This window comes from Salvelinus namaycush, chromosome 8 (assembly GCF_016432855.1).
Source record: "Salvelinus namaycush isolate Seneca chromosome 8, SaNama_1.0, whole genome shotgun sequence".
Classification (NCBI taxonomy): domain Eukaryota; kingdom Metazoa; phylum Chordata; class Actinopteri; order Salmoniformes; family Salmonidae; genus Salvelinus; species Salvelinus namaycush.
The window spans coordinates 26,427,582-26,446,518 of NC_052314.1; the positions used below are offsets into that span (position 1 = coordinate 26,427,582).

The window sequence follows — 18,937 nt, forward strand, 5'->3', positions numbered from 1 at the left end:
TACTCAAGTCAGCAAAGTGAGACTTTGTCCTGTTATTTCTTGGCTATTTACATTGTTTTGTTCACAAGCTCGGGTTGTTTTTCAATGTTCGTTTGAATCTGCTGCTTCAACTGATAGCAGAGATGCTGTAGATGCTGTCTACTACTAGTCACATCCCAAATCTCACACAGACACAAGTGACATGATTCGAGTGGTCCTGTTACCACGGTAACCTGCCCTTAAAGGGGAAGTGGATTTTTTTTATCTGATATTTTGGGTAAAAGACTCAGGTCACAAAAAATGAGATGAAATTGAGCAATATTACCACATTTTCTAATACATTTCTTGTTTCGGAAAAATCACAAAGCGTGGTTGTTTATTTTTTTAAATGTAATTATAACAAAAATATTTTGTCTGGTAAAAACAATCTGATTGGCTGGTTGATTTTTTTTATCTACCAGCCATCATAGCTGGTGGAACAAAAAGTGAATTTTAGGCCCTGTGTGTGTGTGTGTGTGTGTGTGTGTGTGTGTGTGTGTGTGTGTGTGTTCCAGAGCTGGGAGGTAGAGAGTGACCGTGTGAGGCAGAAGCTGTTGAGTCTGATTGGGAGGATCGGTAGAGAAGCCCGGTCTGAGGCCACCACAGGGAAGGTGCTGGAGGTGCTGTGGGAGTTAGCCCACCTGCCCATCCTGCCTACCTCCCTGGTACAGCAGGCGTCTGAGGAACACCTGGCCATCCTCACTGACGCATATGCTGTGAAGGAGACTGTAAAGCGCTGCTACATCATCAAATGTATAGAAGACATCAAGAAGGTGAGAAACACCCACACTTTCTGTTTCTCTGTAGGTTGAAGCGCTTTGTCACTCACAGCCTTTGAATATCAATGTATGTTTTTTTACACGCACGCACACGCCCTGAATAAGCCAGTTTATGTTTGTAGACTCAGACTGAGGAGCAGGGTAAAACCAGCGACATTCAGAGCTCGTTTCTTACTGGCTCCTGGGGCAAGAAGAAAGCCAAAGAAAACTCATTGGCCAAAGTAAGAGAAGCCCCTCCACTTCCAACTCTACTGACCAGTCAGCATTCACCTACAATCTTGTCAATGCTACACACCAACCAATTCTGGAGGAGTGCTGGATCACGGGGGGGATTTGATTGGTCACTGAAGGATTGCTGCACTTGATTTTAATGCTGCGTTCATAACCAAGTGGGAAAGTGGAAATTACAAGTTGTGAAGTTGTAAATACCAGTTGGATGCATTCACGTGCTTTGAACTCGTTGAGAAACACAGATTGGCTAATGGCCAACAAGCTGCGTCAACCATTAACTAAAAGTGCAGCTATCATGCTTGTAAAGAAATGATAGGGTTCAATAACCATATTTATAGATTGCTTTTGTTGTTGCATTTAACTGCCCAAAATGTTGTTATCGATGTAATTTCCTTAGTTGTTGACGTCAGAGGTCAGCATGTGGAGAAGTCGGAGCTCAGGGATGATAGACGAGTTTCCCACTAGTAATTACAGGTTGGAGGGGCATTCAAGTGGATTCTTCCTAGGTGTATGTGGTAAATTCCACATTCCCACTTGGTTCCCACAGGGTAACATGAGCTGTTTCAGTACTACATCAGGTGTCTAATTTTCTGTGGAATGGGCCAGTCTTCATTGTGTGTGTTGGTGGGAAGTCCAGGTGTATGAGTCAAGGAGTGAGGTATTGATTGGATAAGGTTTGTGTTTGGGCATCAAGGTGTAAGGTGTGTGTGGGGGGTGGCTCTGGTGTTCTGTGTCATGTGATTGGATGAGCTGAAGGAATCTGACGCTACTGCTCATCTAGTGTGTGTGTGTGTGTAGTCTTCACAGCAGGGCAGCCCCCAAGCGGTCTGGGTGGTTCCAGCTCTGCGGCAGCTCCATGAGATCACACGCTCCTTCATCAAACAGACCTACCAGAAACAGGACAAGGTACACACACACACACACACACACTACCCCTGCAAGAGAGACCTTATCCAAGATGGCAGCAGTCGACAGCATTAAAAGTACATGAACACATTACTTGACACATTTTAAAATGAACAGACACATCTTCATAGCACATGTGCTTCCCCAGCAGAGCATCATCCAGGACTTGAAGAAGAACTTTGAGATCGTCAAATTGATCACAGGATCTTTGGTGGTCTGTCATCGATTGGCTGTGTCTGCAGCTGGGAGCAATGGACTGGCCGGATACACACTGGTAGATGGACGATACACCTACCAGGAGGTACTGCAGCGTGTCTGCTTGTGTCTGTGTGTGATTTGCTTTGATGTGTTGTAGAGCTTTGGTAGGAGTTTATGTGGCTGAGATTAGGGCTGTGACGATACCAGTATTGCAATAATTTTTCCATGGCAAAAAAGAACACCAAGCAGACAACTCTTTGGTCCTTAAAAAAATCTGTTGCATGGCCTCCTGAGTGGCGCAGCGTTCTAAGGCACTGATTTGCAGTGTTGCAGCGTCACTACAGCCTGGTTGTTCGATCCGGCCATGAATGGGAGTCCCATAGGGCGGCGCAAAATTTGTCCAGCGTCGTCCGGGTTAGGGGATGGTTTGGCCGGGGGGCTTTACTTGGCTCATCGCGCTCTAGCGACTCCTTGTGGCGGGCCGGGTGCCTGCAGGCTGACTTCAGTTGTCAGTTGAACGGTGTTTCCTCCACACATTGGTGTAGCTGGGTTCCGGGTTAAGTGAACGGGTGTTAAGAAGCGTGGCTCGGTTTCGTAAGACGCATGACTCGACCTTCACCTCTTCCAGGCCCGTTGGGGATTTGCTGCGATGAGACAAGATCATAATCACGAAATTGGGGAGTAAAAATTACAACAACAACAAAGAATTCTGCTGAATGTAAAATATAGTGTGATATAGCTTGGAAAATATGTGACTGGATGACCACATAATGATGTTTGTTTCCAACATTGGGCTGTTTTTCTGAAGACGTTGAGTCTGCTTTCGTGTTTTGTTTCCTTGTCACGATACTAAATATCACGATACTCGTATCTTCCCGGCCCTAGTTGAGATGATGGACTGAGGATTTTGACCTCTGTGAGATTTTGACATTTTAATGTCACAAGTACAGCAAAAGGCATTTCTCGCATGTTCTAAACCAAACAATGCAATAATCAAAAACAATGTTTTACTAGAAAAAAGCACATGAGAAATAATAAATATGACATACACAATTTTAATCAAGTAAGCATACTATATACAGGAAATATTTAAAAAGTCAGTTCCAATACCAAATTTACATGTGCAGCGATACTGGAGTGAAGGAGGTATATATATGTACAGGGGTAAGGGGACTAGGCAACAGGATATAAGAAACAGAGTAGTAGCAGCAGCTTGCATGTGAGTGCGTGTGTAGAGTCAGTATAAATGTATATGCATATTATATGTGAATTAGCAAATGATGGAGTGAATGTTTGTGTGTAGGGCCCTGTGAGTGTGCAAAGAGACAAATATAAAAGAAAACGTCAATAAAGGTAAACTGTCCGTTTAGCTATTTATCAGTCGTATTGCTTGGGGATAGAAGCTGTTCAAGAGCCTGTTGTTGTGAGACTTGATCCAACGGTACCTCTTGCCGTGCGGCAACAGAGAAAATTGTGTGGTTGCTTGGGTGGTTGTGGTCTTTGATTTTCCGGGCCTTCTTTTCACACCGCCTGATATAGAGGTCCTGGATGGCAGGGAGCTCGGTCCCAGTGATGTACTGGGCTGTCCGCACAACCCTCTGTAGTGTCATGCGATCGAGGGCGGTGCTATTGCTATACCAAGAAGTAATGCAGCCAGTCAATATGCTCTCAATGGTACAGCTGTAGATCCTTTTAAGGATTTGAGGGCCCACTCCAAACTTTTTCAACCTCCTGAGGGGGAAGAGGCACTGTCGTGCCTTCAAGACTGCGTGTGTATTTGGACCATTTTAAGTCTTTAGTGGTTTCGACAACGAGGAACTTGAAGTTGTCTACCTGCTCCACTGCCACTCTGTGGATGGGGGTGTCCGTGCCCTCCGTTTTCTCTAGTCCACGATCAGCTCCTTGGTCATGCTGACGTTGAGGGAGAGATTGTTGCTCTGACCTTCACCCTGTAGGCTGACTCATTGTCGCCGGTGTTGGAGTTGTGCGTGGCCACACAGTCGTGGGTGAACAAGGAGTACAGAAGGGGACTAAGCACACATCCCTGTGGGGCTCCTCTGTTAAGGGTCAGCCTGGTGGAGGTGATGTTGCCTACCCTTACCACCTCGGGTCGGCCCGTCAGGAAGTCCAGGATCCAGTTGCAGAGGGAGGTGTTCAGACCCAGAGTCCTAAGCTTGGTGACAAGCTTGGAGGGGATAATGGTGTTGAATGCTGATCTGTAGTCAATGAACAGCATTCTCACATAGGTATTCTTATCTCAGTGGGTGAGGGCAGTGTGGAGACCAATTGAGATTGTTGGGGTGGTATGCAAATTCGAGTGGCTGGGATGGTGCCGTTAATGTGTGCCATAACCAGCTTCTCAAAGAACTTCACGTTTACAGAAGTGAGTGCTACAGGGTGGTAATCATTGTGGCATGAAGCCTTAGAGTTCCTCGGAACAGGGATGATTGTGATCAGGGACGATTGTGGTTTGAAGTACATGCTAGCCTCTGACTCTTTCTGCCTCCCCTCCTCAGTATCTAGACGGCCACCTGAAGTTCCTGGCCTTCTTCCTCCAGGAGGCCAGCCTCTACCTGGTCTGGAACAGAGCCAAAGAACTATGGGACTGCCTGGTCTCTGGGCCCGAAGTCTGCGAGCTGGACAGAGAGGTACCTACACATGTTACATAGTCGTCTCTCTATCTCTCTCTCTGTCTCTCTCTGTGTGTAAATAAATTTAAAAAAAATACAAATAAATCGTGCTGTTTGGTTTGCCTAATATAAGGAATTAGAAATGATTTATACTTTTACCTTTGATACTAAAGTATATTTTAGGAATTACATTTACTTTTGATACTAAAGTATATTTAAAACAAAATACTTTTTTACTTTTACTCTAGTAGGATTTTACTGGGTGACTTTTACTTAAGTCATTTTCTGTTAAGGTATCTTTACTTGTACTCAAGTATGACAATGATGTACTTTTTCCACCACTCTGACTTTACCTGTGTGTGTAGATGTGTTTTGAGTGGTTCACTAAGGGCCAGCATGATCTGGAGAGTGATGTTCAGCAGCAGCTCTTCAAAGAGAAGATCCTCAAATTGGAGCCCTACGAGATTACTATGAATGGTGAGACACACACACACACACACACAATGTATCTTTTGTTTACATTTTTGTTGGCAGTCCACTCATTGACATAAAGTGCATTTGGAAAGTATTCAGACCCCTTCACTTTTTCCAAGTTTTGTTTAATCAATTCTAAAATTGATTACATTTTTATTTTTCCTCATCAATCTACACACAATACCCCACAATGACAAAGCAAAAACAGGTTTTTAGAAATGTTTGCATATTTATTACAAATAAAACACAGAACCTTATTTGCGTAAGTTTTCAGACCCTTCGCTATTAGACTCCAAATTGAGCTCAGGTGCATCCTGTTTCCATTGGTCATCCGTGAGATGTTTTTACAACTTAATTGGAGTCCACCTGTGGTAAATTCTATTGCTTGTACAATATTTAAAAGGCACACACCTGTCTAGATAAGGTCCCACAGTTGACAGTGCATGTCAGAGCAAAAACCAAGCCATGAGGTCTAATTAATTGTCCGTAGATCTCCAAGACATGATTGTGTCGAGGCACAGATCTGGGGAAGGGTACCAAAAAATGTCTGCAGCATAGAAGGTCCCAAAGAACACAGTGGCCTCCATCATTCTTAAATGGAAGAAGTTTGGAACCACCAAGACTCTTCCAAGAGCTGGCTGCCCGGCCTAACTGAGCAATCGGGGGAGAAGGGTTTTGGTCAGGGAAGTGACCAAGAGCTCAAGAGTTCCTCTATGGAGATGGGAGAACCTTCCAGAAGGACAACCATCTCTGCAGCACTCCACCAATCAGACATTTATGGTAGAGTGGCCAGACGGAAGCCACTCTTCAGTAAAAAGCACATGACCGCTCGCTTGGAGTTTGCCAAAAGGCACCTAAAGGACTCTCAGACCATTAGAAACAAGATTCTCTGTTCTGATGAAACCAAGATTGAACTCTTTGGCCTGACTGCCAAGCGTCAGGTCTGGAGGAAACCTGGCAGCACCCCTACGGTGAAGCGTGGTGGCTGAGATTGCTGTGGGGATGTTTTTCAGCAGCAGGGACTGGGAGACTAGTCAGATGAACGGAGCAAAGAAAAAAATATAAAAAAACCTGCTCCAAAGTCCTCATGAGCTCAGACTGGGCCGAAGGTTCATCTTCCAACAGGACAACGACCCTAAGAACGCAGCCAAGACAATGCAGGAGTGACTTCGAGACAAGTCTTAATGTCCTTGAGTGGCCCAGCCAGAGCTGAGACTTCAACCCGATCGAACATCACTGGAGAGACCTGAAAATAGCTGTGCAGCGACGCTCCCCATCCAACCTGACAGAGCTTGAGAGGATCTGCGAAGAAGTATGGGAGAAACTCTCCAAATACAGGTTCGAGAAGACTCAAGGCTGTAAACACTGCCAAAGGTGCTTCAACAAAGTACTGAGTAAAGGGTCTGAATACTTATGTTTACAAACATTTCTTAAAACCAGTTTTTGCGTTGTCATATGGGGTATTGTGTGTAGATTGAGGACAATCAACAATTTAATCCATTTTACAATAAGGTTGTAACATAACAAAATGTGGAAAAAGTCAAGGGGTCTGAATACTTTCCGAATGCACTGCATATAGATCTTACATAGTGGCTTTTGTTAACTCGAAATGACACAACGACAAGGTTCCAGTTTAACAAAGTTTACTCTACTATATGAACACACTACAAGGTAGCCATTACACTCCAGGCTAGGTCCAACAACGACTAGACTTCCTGCGCATGCGCACTCTTGACTGAGTGATAGCCCCGTAATAACAGAAATATAGGGATACTTAAAACATGAACTTAACAGCTTTAACCAGGGTTTTATTTGGGATTTTTTTAGGCTTCAATCTGTTCAAGACCTTTTTTGAGAACGTCAACCTGTGTGACCATCGCTTGAAACGCCAGGGGACTCAACTGGTGAGTCAGTACACGCACGCACAGTCTTGTTTTACTAACATTGTGGGGACACAATTGATTCTCATTCAAAATCCTATTTTCCCTAACCCTAAACTTAACCCCAAAACTTAATCCTAACCCTAATTCTAGAAATAGCCTTTTTCCTTATGAGGATCGCCAAAATGTCCCCAGTTGGTTGCATTTTTTTTGGTTCCCACAGGTATAGTTACGTTTGCCTACACACCACCCTTTTTAGGTCATTACACGAAATTAGTGCCTTATGTGTCCATTTGATATTTTAATTAGAAATTGTGCTCCAATAAAGAATTTTAGAAGCCTGTTATATTCGGATAAGTGCCCTTTTTAATATAGACCACATGGAGAATTCAATAAATCTGATTTTGAATATGAATAAAGTGTTTTGTAGTGGAAAACTGAGTTGGTCGAGCATAACACATCAACCTTGTTACCCATATATAGACAGGCTAGAAATGTTTTACAAACTTAATTTCTTTTGTGAAGCTTGCATTCAATTGCCTGTTGCACAAAACAAGCTTCCATTTCTTCTGTCATAAAAGAATGTATGGCTGATTTTTAAGATGAAATCATCAGACCTGTTACGGTCAACTCTGACTTTATTTGCCACTTAAAGCGGCGATATATAACTTTTGGGGCGACCCAACAAAATTGACATAGAAATTTGAGTTAAAGATCTGTCAGAAGTTTCATTTTAGCTTTTTTTTTTTTACTTTCGGTTTTGTACACCAGCTTCAAACAGCTGAAAATACAGTATTTTGGTTATGGAAAATATATTTCACAGCTGTTTAGATGGTACAATGAATCTCTACACTATACTTGCTTGTTTTGTCACTAACTGAAATTAAGCAAACAATTAGAATTTTAGAAACCAGGAAATGGCAGAGCGATATTTGCATTGTGCACCTTTAATAGGCATTAATAATACTTACTATAGTCCAGGTATACCCAAACTGGGGGTACGCGCAATGCCGTCAGGGGTACGCCAAATAAAAAGGTGATTCATATTTTTTTAAATTTAATTTCTAATTTTCAAACAGTACATTTATATTTTCCAATGGGACTATACATTTGGGTGAGTTTTTTTTCTCTCGCCTGAGTAGTCTCGTTTCATTGGCAAAAATAAAATGAAATCATCTAGTGTTAAGCGAAGTAATACCATGTCAAATACAGTAGCCTACTCAAATTTTTAACATCCAAACACATTAACCATTACTCTCTTGCAGGAAACCTTCACTCTTGCGCAGACATTTAGAAACGAAACATGACAATTTGATAAATAAGCCACGGGAGTTTTTTGAGCGAGAATAAAGATGACTTTCGAGTAGTAAGACATGTATAAAAGCAACAGATACCATTAATAAGAAGGGGCTAGAAGCGCCTTATATGGTGAACTACCGAGTGGCTAGGACAGGCAAGCCCCATACTATTGTGGAGGACTTAATTCTTCCTGCTCCTGCAGATATGGCTAGGACAATACTGTGGGAAAAGGGCAAAAAAACTATACAGACAATGTCTCCATCAAACAACACTGTTTCACGACTCATCAGTGACGTGGCAGGAGATGTTTTGAAACAATTACTGCTTTGCATACAAGCCAGTGAATTATTATATGCGTTACAGCTGGATGAGTCAACAGACGTGTGTAACGTGTGCTGGGAGTCGGGAAGCAAGTTCAGGGAGTGAGTGTTTTTAATAAATAAACAACATAATACAAAACAAGAAACGCGAACAACGCACAGACATGAAACTGAAAAAATTACTCCTGGGGAAAGAACCAAAGGGAGTGACATTTTTAGGGCAGATAATCAAGGAGGGGATGGAGTCCAGGTGTCATAATGCACTGATGCACGTAACGATGGTGACAGGTGTGCGCCATAACGAGCAGCCTGGTGACCTAGAGGCTGGAGAGGGAGCACATGTGACAATGTGGCAGGCCTGGCACAGCTCCTGGTATATGTCCATTACGTTTATGGGGTGTCAATTAAGGAAGACATCCTCTTCTGGAAACCAGAACAACATGAGAGGATATTTTTAAAGTACTGGACAGCTTTGTGACATCAAATGGACTTTGGTGGTCAAGATGTGTTGATATCTGTACTGATGGCGTAAAAGCCATGACGGAGACATGGTGGAGTGGTAACGCGCGTGCAAGCATTTGCCCCCGACACCACTTGGGTACACTGAAGCATCCATCGAGAGGCTCTTGCTGCCAAGGGAATGCCTGACAGCCTGAAAGATGTTTTGCTTTAGCAAATCGCGCTGTTAAGACACTGATGCCCTTTGCAACCACATACCTACGTGAGAGTGGATTCTTGGCCCTCACTAGCATGAAAAGTAAATCCAGGCACAGAATGTGTGTGGAAAATTATTTAAGACAGACTCTCTCCAATACAACCCAACATTGCAGAGTTATGTGCATCCTTTCAAGCACACCCTTCTCATTAACCTGTGGTGAGTTATTCACAATGTTTGTTGAACAAATAAGGTTTTATATGTAAGATGGCTAAATAAAGTGCAAAATTATTGATTATTATTATTATTATTTGTGTCCTGGTCCTATAAGAGTTCTTTGTCACTTTCCACGAGCCTGGTTGTGACAAATTCACTCATTCTTATGTTTAACAAATGTATTGTATAGTGTGTGGCAGGCTTACAATGATGGCAAAAAAACAGCATTTGAGAGGGTTGCTGACCCTGGTGTACGCAGCTGGAGGTTGAATGTTTGAAGGTGTACAGGACTATAAAAAAGTTTGGGAACCACTGCTATAGTCTTTTTTTTAAATGTATTGTAATTAACATTTATTATGTTGAACATATATGTGCTCTATATAACAATGTTAAAATGAGGCGAAATCAAAAAAAAATCACCAAGTTACACATCTCAAAAGACACTGACATGGTGGAACGACCCCTTTTTATTAAATAATTTGGTTCATGACATGTCTAGACAGTCGTTCATCTCCATATCAGTATTGAGACATTATTTTCAGAGCTGGAAAATAATTTCTGGACTCCAACAATCTGACCAGTTTCTGTCAATTTATTCAGCATATGAGGCTAACACTAGCATGACCGTTAGGATTAATGCACCTGTGGGGCCTAAACACCCCAACCCTTTTATCATTACGGTCCTGTGTGTAGTGTGTGGAGCGGCTGGACCTGTCTGGGATGGACTTTATCTGGCGCATCGCCATGGAAACGCCTGACGAGGAGATCGCTAACGAGGCCATCCAGCTCATCATCACCTACAGCTACACCAACCTCAACCCAAAGATGAAGAAGGTGTGTGTGTGCAGGGTTTTATGACTGATTACTTGAGAAAGGTAATCAGTTACTGATTAGAGATTACATGACAGTAAAAGTAATTAGTAATATAATACATTGGAATGAGTAACGCAATCTGATACTTTTGGATTACTGGGTTAGCCAGCATCTGCCACATCAGTTTATGCTGCAGACTGATGAGTGACCTCTCTGCCCACCTATCTCCCCTCTTGCCCACCCAGCTCACCAGCATCTTTGGGCAATTGCTGGCTCAGATGCCTGTTGCATCTTCTTGATGAAATGGCATCACTGCTAAAAAGTCAGCTTCACTGTCAAGTTGTAGGGAAAGCATACCCAACTCTCGTTTTTCGATTGTGCAGTTATAGGCCTACTGCACCCAGCCACCGAGCAGATAGTGCTCAGTAAAAGAGGAAATGGTCATTTGATTGTCTGGCCCACCTTTAACATAACAGTCTGGAACGATAAAGTAGACATATGTAACGGATCCAAGAGAAATCTGATTATTTCATGAGTTGGATGATCAATTGTGCAAATATTCTGAATGTAGACTATTCTCAGTTTGCAAAAACACGTAGATCTGTCTGCCAAGGCTGACAGGTATATTTCAGTGTACTTATTTCCACTGAAACTAGAGGGTTAGCTGTGCAAGCAGCTGATTTGTGGTGTGTGTCATCCCAGGGCTTAGGAAGTGAACAAACAGGATGGAGCTGTGTTAACTAAACTAAAGTGTCCTTTTGACATAACGATCCTGATGAAATGGGGAATGATTTAGTGCTCAGTAAGTGGGGGTCTGATGTTTTTTGTTTAAAGAAAGTTTCTGTGGAGACAACCAAGGAAAGTCATTTGGCAGTTTTGGAGATATTAAATAGATTCGAACAGGAAGGAGAAGTATCCATTTCCACTAAAAGGTGACTTACACTCAGCACAGCTCTCAAAAACCTGCAATTTCTATTGCAGCAAACATCTTGATATTAGATGAAGTAATACGTTGTTTTTAAGAATATAACTAATTTGATTACGCCATATTTATTTTAAGCAATCTGGGCTGGTAGTTACTTCATTTTTGTAATCCGATTACATAATCCCTGTTACATGCAATCCGTTAGTACCCAAACCTGTATGTGTGTGTGGGGGGTGGTCATGGTTACGATCTCTGCTATTGACTCTCAAATCAAATTTATTTGTCACATACACATGGTTAGCAGATGTTAATGCGAGTGTAGCGAAATGCTTGTGCTTCTAGTTCCGACCGTGCAGTAATATCTAACAAGTAATCTAACCTAACAATTTCACAACAACTACCTTATACACACAAGTGTAAAGGAATGAATACGAATATGTACATAAAATATATGAATGAGTGATGGCCGAACGGCATAGGCAAGATGCAGTAGCTGGTATAGAGTACAGTATATACATATGAGATGAGTAATGTAGGGTATATAAACATTATATAAAGTGGCATTGTTTAAAGTGGCTAGTGACACGTTTATTACATAAATTTTTCCATTATTAAAGTGGCTGGAGTTGAGTCAGTATGTTGGCAGAAGCCACTCAATGTTAGTGATGGCTATTTAACAGTCTGATGGCCTTGAGATAGAAGCTGTTTTTCAGTCTCTCGGTCCCCGCTGTGTGTGTCTGTAGGATTCTGTGTCTTTACACAAGAAGTTCATTGCTGATTGTTACAAGCGACTCGAGGCGGCCAGTTCAGCTCTAGGAGGCCCCACGTTGACTCATGCTGTTACCAGGGCAACCAAGATGCTGACGGCCACCGCCATGCCAACTGTTGCTACGTCGGTCCAATCACCTTCCAGGTCCACCAAACTGGTGATCATTGAGAGGCTGCTGCTATTGGCTGAGCGTTACGTCATCACTATCGAGGTAAGACCTCACACTGACCAAAATATGTAACACATCATTTATAATTTTAGTTTAAACGTTAGACTACTCTCACCCATATGTCGTTATAAACATTTCAATTTGGGGAATGAGAGCGTGACATGCAAAGATAGAAAAATGACTGTGTGTGTGTAGGATCTGTACTCTGTGCCTCGTACCATTCTACCTCACGGAGCATCGTTCAACGGCCACCCTGTCTCTCTACACGTCACCTATGAGTCCACCAAAGACACCTTCACCCTGGAGGCCCACAGTAATGAAACTGTAGGCAGCATCCGCTGGAAGATCGCTGAGCACCTCAGCTGTCCAGTCGACAATGTCCAAATCTTTGCCAATGATAGCGTGGTGAGTGTGTGTGTGTGTGTTACTTGTGTGTCGATGACTGAACAGTGTGTGTGACAGCGTAGTAAGCCAAAGGATGGAAGTGTGTGTGTGTTTGTGTGTGTGTGTGTGACTGCGTATCATATGCATCTGTGTGTTTTGTGTAACTCTCTCTCTCTCTCGCTCTGTAGTTGACAATGAACCGGGACCAGAAGCTGCTGTCCCAGCTGGGGTTCAATGATGAGCAGTCTCTGACAGTGAAGAGCTCTGGCACCGGCACGCCCTCTGGTGGCAGCTCTGAATCCTCCGCCTCCGCATCCTCCTCTAGCTCTGCGGTCTTCAACTCCGCCTACGCTATGGAACAGGTAAACCACACACAATCACTCACTGACATGTATATACGAACACATTGAGTTCATGTTTGTGTCTGATTATGTGCTAACGGTGTGTTTGTAGGAGAAGTGCCTTCCAGGTGTTGTCATGGCGTTGGTGTGCAACGTGTTTGAGATGCTCTACCAGCTGGCCAACCTGGACGAACCCCGGTGAGTTGTGCACGAACACACACAGATCCTTCAAGGACCTGGACCTGAATGAATGACGTTCTGTGTGTGTGTGTTCCAGGACAACCCTGCGTGTGCGTAAGCTGCTGCTGCTGATCCCAACAGACCCAGAGGTTCAGGATGCTCTAGATAACTTTGTTCCCAAAGAGTCCAGTGTCTGGAGTCACCAGGTACATTTACATTAACTAGTTCTATAGCTACTAACCCTTCAGTACTATAATAATCTAACCCTGTACTAGCAACCATCAGGCCCGGTGGGTTAGTTTGTGTTTGGGCTGAAATGATGAGGACAGTTCAACCCCTCTGACCAGAGCCAGGGTGATAACATGTATGCGTTTCCTGTGTGTGTCTGCTGTAGAAGACGCTGTTCACCCTGGGTCAGGGGTCAGGCTCTCGGTCTCCGTCTCTGGGTTCTAAGCAGCAGCACCAGCCCAGTGCTGCCTCCATCTTGGAATCACTCTTCAGATCCTCTGCTCCCGGGATGTCCACCTTCAGAGTCCTCTACAACCTAGAGGTACACACACACTCCTATACACACACACACACACACACACACATTTGTCCACGGACACACTTCACACACTTCTTTCTGTGACCTCTCTCTTCTCCTTTCTCTCTTTCTTTCTCAAGGTGTTGAGTTCTAAGTTGATGCCAACCTCAGATGATGAGATGGCTAAGACCAGTGTCAAGTCTTTCTGTGAGAACTTCCTGAAAGCTGGAGGTCTCAGTTTGGTGGTGAACGTGATGCAGCGAGACTCTATTCCCTCTGAGGTGGACTATGAGACCAGACAGGGAGTCTACTCCATCTGTCTACAACTGGCCAGGTACACAGACACAGGCAGACAGACAGACATACACAGTGGCGGTTCTAGCTTGTATGGCTCCCTGGGTGAACCCCCACCCACCATTCTGCACTAACTGTAATTTTTATTCAGACATTTGGAACAACACAAATAAATAATCATAAAATTTAAAACTATATAAATATAAAATATATACAAAAATAAGTAACAAAGACACTTTGGTACTCGAGCATCAATACATTACCCATCCCCCAACACTGTCAACCAAGAGTCAAGACTAAACCAATTCACCTTGGTGGTGTGCAGACTGGTTTTATATTATTCTTAACGATTTCGCTCAAACCAGAAAAAAATGCAACAATATGTCTGTGAAACTATATATTCACAGTATTATGAGTCAATTGTAGTTTATTTGGTAGCAATTCGTAGTGTGACTGATTGTACTAATTGCATTAGTACTGTACACCGTTAGAGGTGCGCTATTTGATAGATTCCCCGCTTCCCCTACCTCGGGCTTCCAGTGGGGAGCCCTGAGGTCAACCTACTCCCGCCCCCCTCCCCATCTCGTACTTCTGAGTGGGAGACCTTCCCAGGCAACTAGAATCAGGGCGCCCACTCCGACAAGATTAATTGACCTTCAGTCCCACACGGTGACATGATATCATTGACGTGATGTGCAAATGAGCGATAGAAAACCGATCGCAAATGTCACCATTCTGAATTTGGGCGGCTGTCCATGTCGCCTATAACGAAATCCACCACTGCACACACACGTTTAGATAAGTTGTTAGAGAGGTTGAATGTGACTGGATCTTTCTTTCCCCTGCAGGTTCCTTTTGGTTGGCCAGAGTATGCCGTCGTTGCTGGATGATGATGTCATCCGAGAGGGCGACACGCTGTCTAGTCGGCCGTTCCGTAACGCGGGGCGACCGGGGAGGCAGCTGTCGCTGTGTGGAACGCCAGAGAAGAGCTCCTATAGACAGATGTCTCTGTCTGAACGCTCCTCCATCAGAGTAGAGGAGATCATCCCTGCTGCACGCGTAGCTATACAGGTACACACACACACACCCTAATGCATACCTAACACAAACATGCACCTAATACACACATCTTACACACACCTCTAACCATGTCTCTCCTCCATAGACGATGGAGGTGGGGGACTTCACCTCGACGTTGGCGTGCTTCATGCGTCTGACATGGGCAGCAGCCGCTGGCCGATTGGACCTCGTCGGCAGTCCACAGCCAATCAGACCTGAGCACAGCTCGCTCCTTCCACTTGGGGTCCGCACCCGTGTCAGCAGCACTGGTGAGACACACATACAAGGCACTGGTGGAATATGTTGACACACATGTAACAACATACACATCAGCCTGAATTGTGAGCAATGAAATGGATTGTCTGTTACTCTCTTCTGATTCTTTAGCCTTATGCTGAGGATTTCTCTCTCTCTCTCCTCTCTCTTTTTACTGCTCTCTCTCGACAGGAAGTAACTGCAGCTCCAGCAGTGAGGGCGAAGCGCCGCCCACAGCTCTGCATGCTGGGATATGCGTGAAGCAGCAGAGTGTTTCTATTAAAGACTGCATCATCGCTAGAGAGGCCCTGTCACTACTGGTCACCTGTCTACAGCTACGAACACAGCAGCTAGGTAACACACACACACACACACACTCTGTCGCTACTGCTCACCTGTCTACAGCTACGAACACTGCAGCTAGGTAACACACACTGACATTTTCAAACCCTGACCCAGTCTGTAATACCTACATGTTTCAAGCAGACCACCATAGTCCCTGTGCCCAATAATGCCAAGGTAACATGTTTAAATTACTATCGCCCCATAGCACTCACATCTGTAGCCATGAAATGCTTTGAAAGGCTGGTCATGGCTCATATCAACACCATCATCCCAGAAACCTAGACCCACTCCAATTCACATACTGCCCCAATAGATCCACAGATGACGCAATCTCTATTGCACTCCACACTGGCCTTTCCCACCTGGACAAAAGGAACACCTATGTGAGAATGCTGTTAATTGACTACAGCTCAGCATTCAACACCATAGTGCCCTCCAAGCTCATCACTAAGTTAAGCTCCCTGGGACTGAACACCTCCCTCTGCATCTGGATCCGGGACTTCCTGATGAGCTGCCCCCAGGTGATGAGGGTAGGCAACAAAACATCTGCCATGCTGACCCTCACCGCGGGTGCCCCTCGGGTGCGTGGTTAGTCCCCTCCTGTACTCCCTGTTCACCCACGACTGCGTTGCCACGTACTACTTCAACACTATCATTAAGTTTGCTGACGGCACGACAATGGTTGGTCTGATCATTGACGATGATGAGACAGCCTATAGGGAGGAGGTCAGAGACCTGGCAGTGTGGTGTCAGAACAATATCCTCTCCCTCAACGTCTGCAAGACAAAGGAGCTGATCGTTGACTACAGGAAACAGAGGGCCGAGCACGCCCCCATTCACATCGACGGGGCTGTAGTGGAGGGGTCGAGAGCTTCAAGTTCCTCGGTGTCCACATCACTAAGGATCTATCATGGTCCACACACACCAACACAGTCTTGAAAAGGGCACGACAATGCCTCTTCCCCCTCAGGAGGCTGAAAAGATTTGGCTTGGGCAGATCCTCAAAAAGTTATACTGCTCAGAATTGAGAGCATCTTGACTGGCGGCATCACCGCTTGGTATTGCAACTGCTTGGCATCTGACCGCAAGGCCCTACAGAGGGTAGTGCGTATATCACTGGGGCCGAGCTCCCTGCCATCCAGGACCTGTATACCAGGCGGTGTCACAGGAAGGCCCTAAAAATGGTCACTTACTCCAGCCACACAAGTCATAGACTGTTCTCTCTGCTACTGTATGGCAAGTGGTACCGATGCACCGAGTCTGGAACCAACAGAACCCTGAACAGCTTCTACCCCCAAGCCATAGGACAGCTAAATAGTTTGTTAAATAGTTTGTTAAATAGTTTGTTAAATAGCTACCCAGACTATCTGCATCGACCCTTTTTGCACCAACTTTTTTTTGTCTTATCACATACGCTACTGTTTATTATCTGTGACTTTATTCTTAGTTCTATGTACATATCTACCTCAATTACCTCGTACCCCTGCACACCGACTCGGTATTGGTACCCCGTGTGTAGAGCCAAGTTATCGCTGCTCATTGTGTATTTATTATTATGTGTTTTACTTTTCTATGATTTCTCTATTTTCTTTCTCTCTGCATTGTTGGGAAGTGCCCGTAAGTAAGCGTTTCACTGTTAGTCTACATCTGTTGTTTACGAAGCATATGATGAATACAATGTGGCTTTGATTTGACACACAGACACTGTTTTGTAAAGACAGAATGCTAACAGTGTGTGTGTGTCTCTCCAGGCTCATTCTACATCCTCCCCTGTGTCAGCGACTTCATCATCGACATCCTGCTAGGATCAGCCAGTGGAGAGGTACCTAGGATGTGTGTTGGTGTGTGAGACTGAGTGTGTGTGTGTGGGTTCTAACCCGTGTCTCTGTCAGATCCGGCGCGTGGCATGTGACCAGCTGTACACTCTGAGCCAATCCGACAGCTCTGCGTTCCCTGAGATCGTCAAACCCAACGTGTTCCTGCTCCGAGTCGTCCTCGCCTCCCAGCTGCCTCTCTGGAGCCCCACGTCTGTCATGAGAGGAGTCAACCAGAGGTACACACACACGTGTTGTTGTCGTTGCTACTGGGAGGCAGTAGTAAGTTATGTTAAACAGCAGATGGCGCCAAATTATCCGTGACAGATGATAGATGGACTAACATGCTGACCACACCGCTTGCAATGGTTTGAATAACATACATGTTATTCAATCATTGCATCCAAACTGCTCGCGTGTGTCAATGAGCGTCTGCGTAGCCAGGCGCTAAAATAGAGCTTGGTTCTATTTGTGGCGCTTAATGCGCTGCAAGTCCCGTCTCTCCCATCTCCTCATTGGTTTTTAGGAGCATATACCCACATGGGTGATTGAAAGATGAACTGAGGTCCGCACTCCAGTCCAGTTGGTGGTGGTAATGCACCTAAAGTTGGTTGCCAACCACCATATAACGTCCAAAGAAGAAGACTGACGGCGGAATGATTACTAGCAACAAACTCGGTTTACCCTTTTATCTGTGGATTAATTGTTAGAGTAGAGGACCTTGTGCATTTCAGGTAAAATAACCTGAAGTTTATATCCCAGGAAAAATTTGTTGGCAACATCAATCTAGCTAGCTAAATTACCATGAATGTTTAATGCTTCTCAACCTGTCCCCAAATTAATATAGTTGGTTCAGAGTTTGTTTCAACCTGCGTGTCCTGATCGCGTCTGGACAAAATCAACATGCACGCGGATGCCTGCGCGCGCCTGGTCTAGTCAGCATGTAACTTGGAAAATATCACTTAAAAGCTGATGTACAGCGTCATATAGCTGTAGCTAGTTGTAAGTGTACATGGATGTATAGCGCCACGGCCTGTTTTGTTCTGTGTATTTCGTCCTGTCTGTTGTGTCTATATCTGAGTGTAATATTGTTTTGTCTGTCCAGGTTGCTGTCACAGTGTACAGAGTACTTTGACCTGCGATGTCAACTACTGGATGACTTGACCAGTAAGTTTACACGCATGCACACACACACACACACACACCAACATTTTTCCAACACTCATTGACACATGATGAATGCTCCTGTCCCACTCCAGGTTCGGAGATGGAGGTGTTGTCAGTGAGTGCGGTGGCCATGTTGGAAGATGAGATCAGCTGGTTGGATAACTTTGAGCCCAGCTGGAGCTCTGAGATGGAGACCAGTGAGGCTGACAACATCCTGCAGGCTGGACACCTCCGCCTCATCAAAACACTACTGTCACTCTGTGGCACAGAGAAGGAACAACTGGGTGAGT

At 44.5% G+C, this 18,937-nt stretch overlaps 1 protein-coding gene across 1 annotated transcript in view; it reads left to right on the forward strand.

The window, feature by feature from the left end:
- The window catches only part of LOC120052564 (ubiquitin carboxyl-terminal hydrolase 24-like), a 47,284-nt gene that overhangs the window by 11,937 nt on the left and 16,410 nt on the right, over positions 1 to 18,937 (forward strand). The window contains exons 13-33 of the mRNA XM_038999547.1: positions 534 to 791; positions 1,827 to 1,934; positions 2,086 to 2,235; positions 4,649 to 4,780; positions 5,128 to 5,239; positions 7,064 to 7,140; positions 10,300 to 10,440; positions 12,088 to 12,324; positions 12,478 to 12,687; positions 12,855 to 13,028; positions 13,120 to 13,205; positions 13,285 to 13,393; positions 13,582 to 13,737; positions 13,854 to 14,047; positions 14,856 to 15,078; positions 15,173 to 15,335; positions 15,514 to 15,675; positions 17,418 to 17,488; positions 17,559 to 17,719; positions 18,586 to 18,647; positions 18,740 to 18,931. Coding sequence (XP_038855475.1) covers positions 534 to 791; positions 1,827 to 1,934; positions 2,086 to 2,235; positions 4,649 to 4,780; positions 5,128 to 5,239; positions 7,064 to 7,140; positions 10,300 to 10,440; positions 12,088 to 12,324; positions 12,478 to 12,687; positions 12,855 to 13,028; positions 13,120 to 13,205; positions 13,285 to 13,393; positions 13,582 to 13,737; positions 13,854 to 14,047; positions 14,856 to 15,078; positions 15,173 to 15,335; positions 15,514 to 15,675; positions 17,418 to 17,488; positions 17,559 to 17,719; positions 18,586 to 18,647; positions 18,740 to 18,931 — 3,178 coding nt within the window. The remainder of the gene's footprint in view (positions 1 to 533; positions 792 to 1,826; positions 1,935 to 2,085; positions 2,236 to 4,648; positions 4,781 to 5,127; positions 5,240 to 7,063; positions 7,141 to 10,299; positions 10,441 to 12,087; positions 12,325 to 12,477; positions 12,688 to 12,854; positions 13,029 to 13,119; positions 13,206 to 13,284; positions 13,394 to 13,581; positions 13,738 to 13,853; positions 14,048 to 14,855; positions 15,079 to 15,172; positions 15,336 to 15,513; positions 15,676 to 17,417; positions 17,489 to 17,558; positions 17,720 to 18,585; positions 18,648 to 18,739; positions 18,932 to 18,937) is intronic.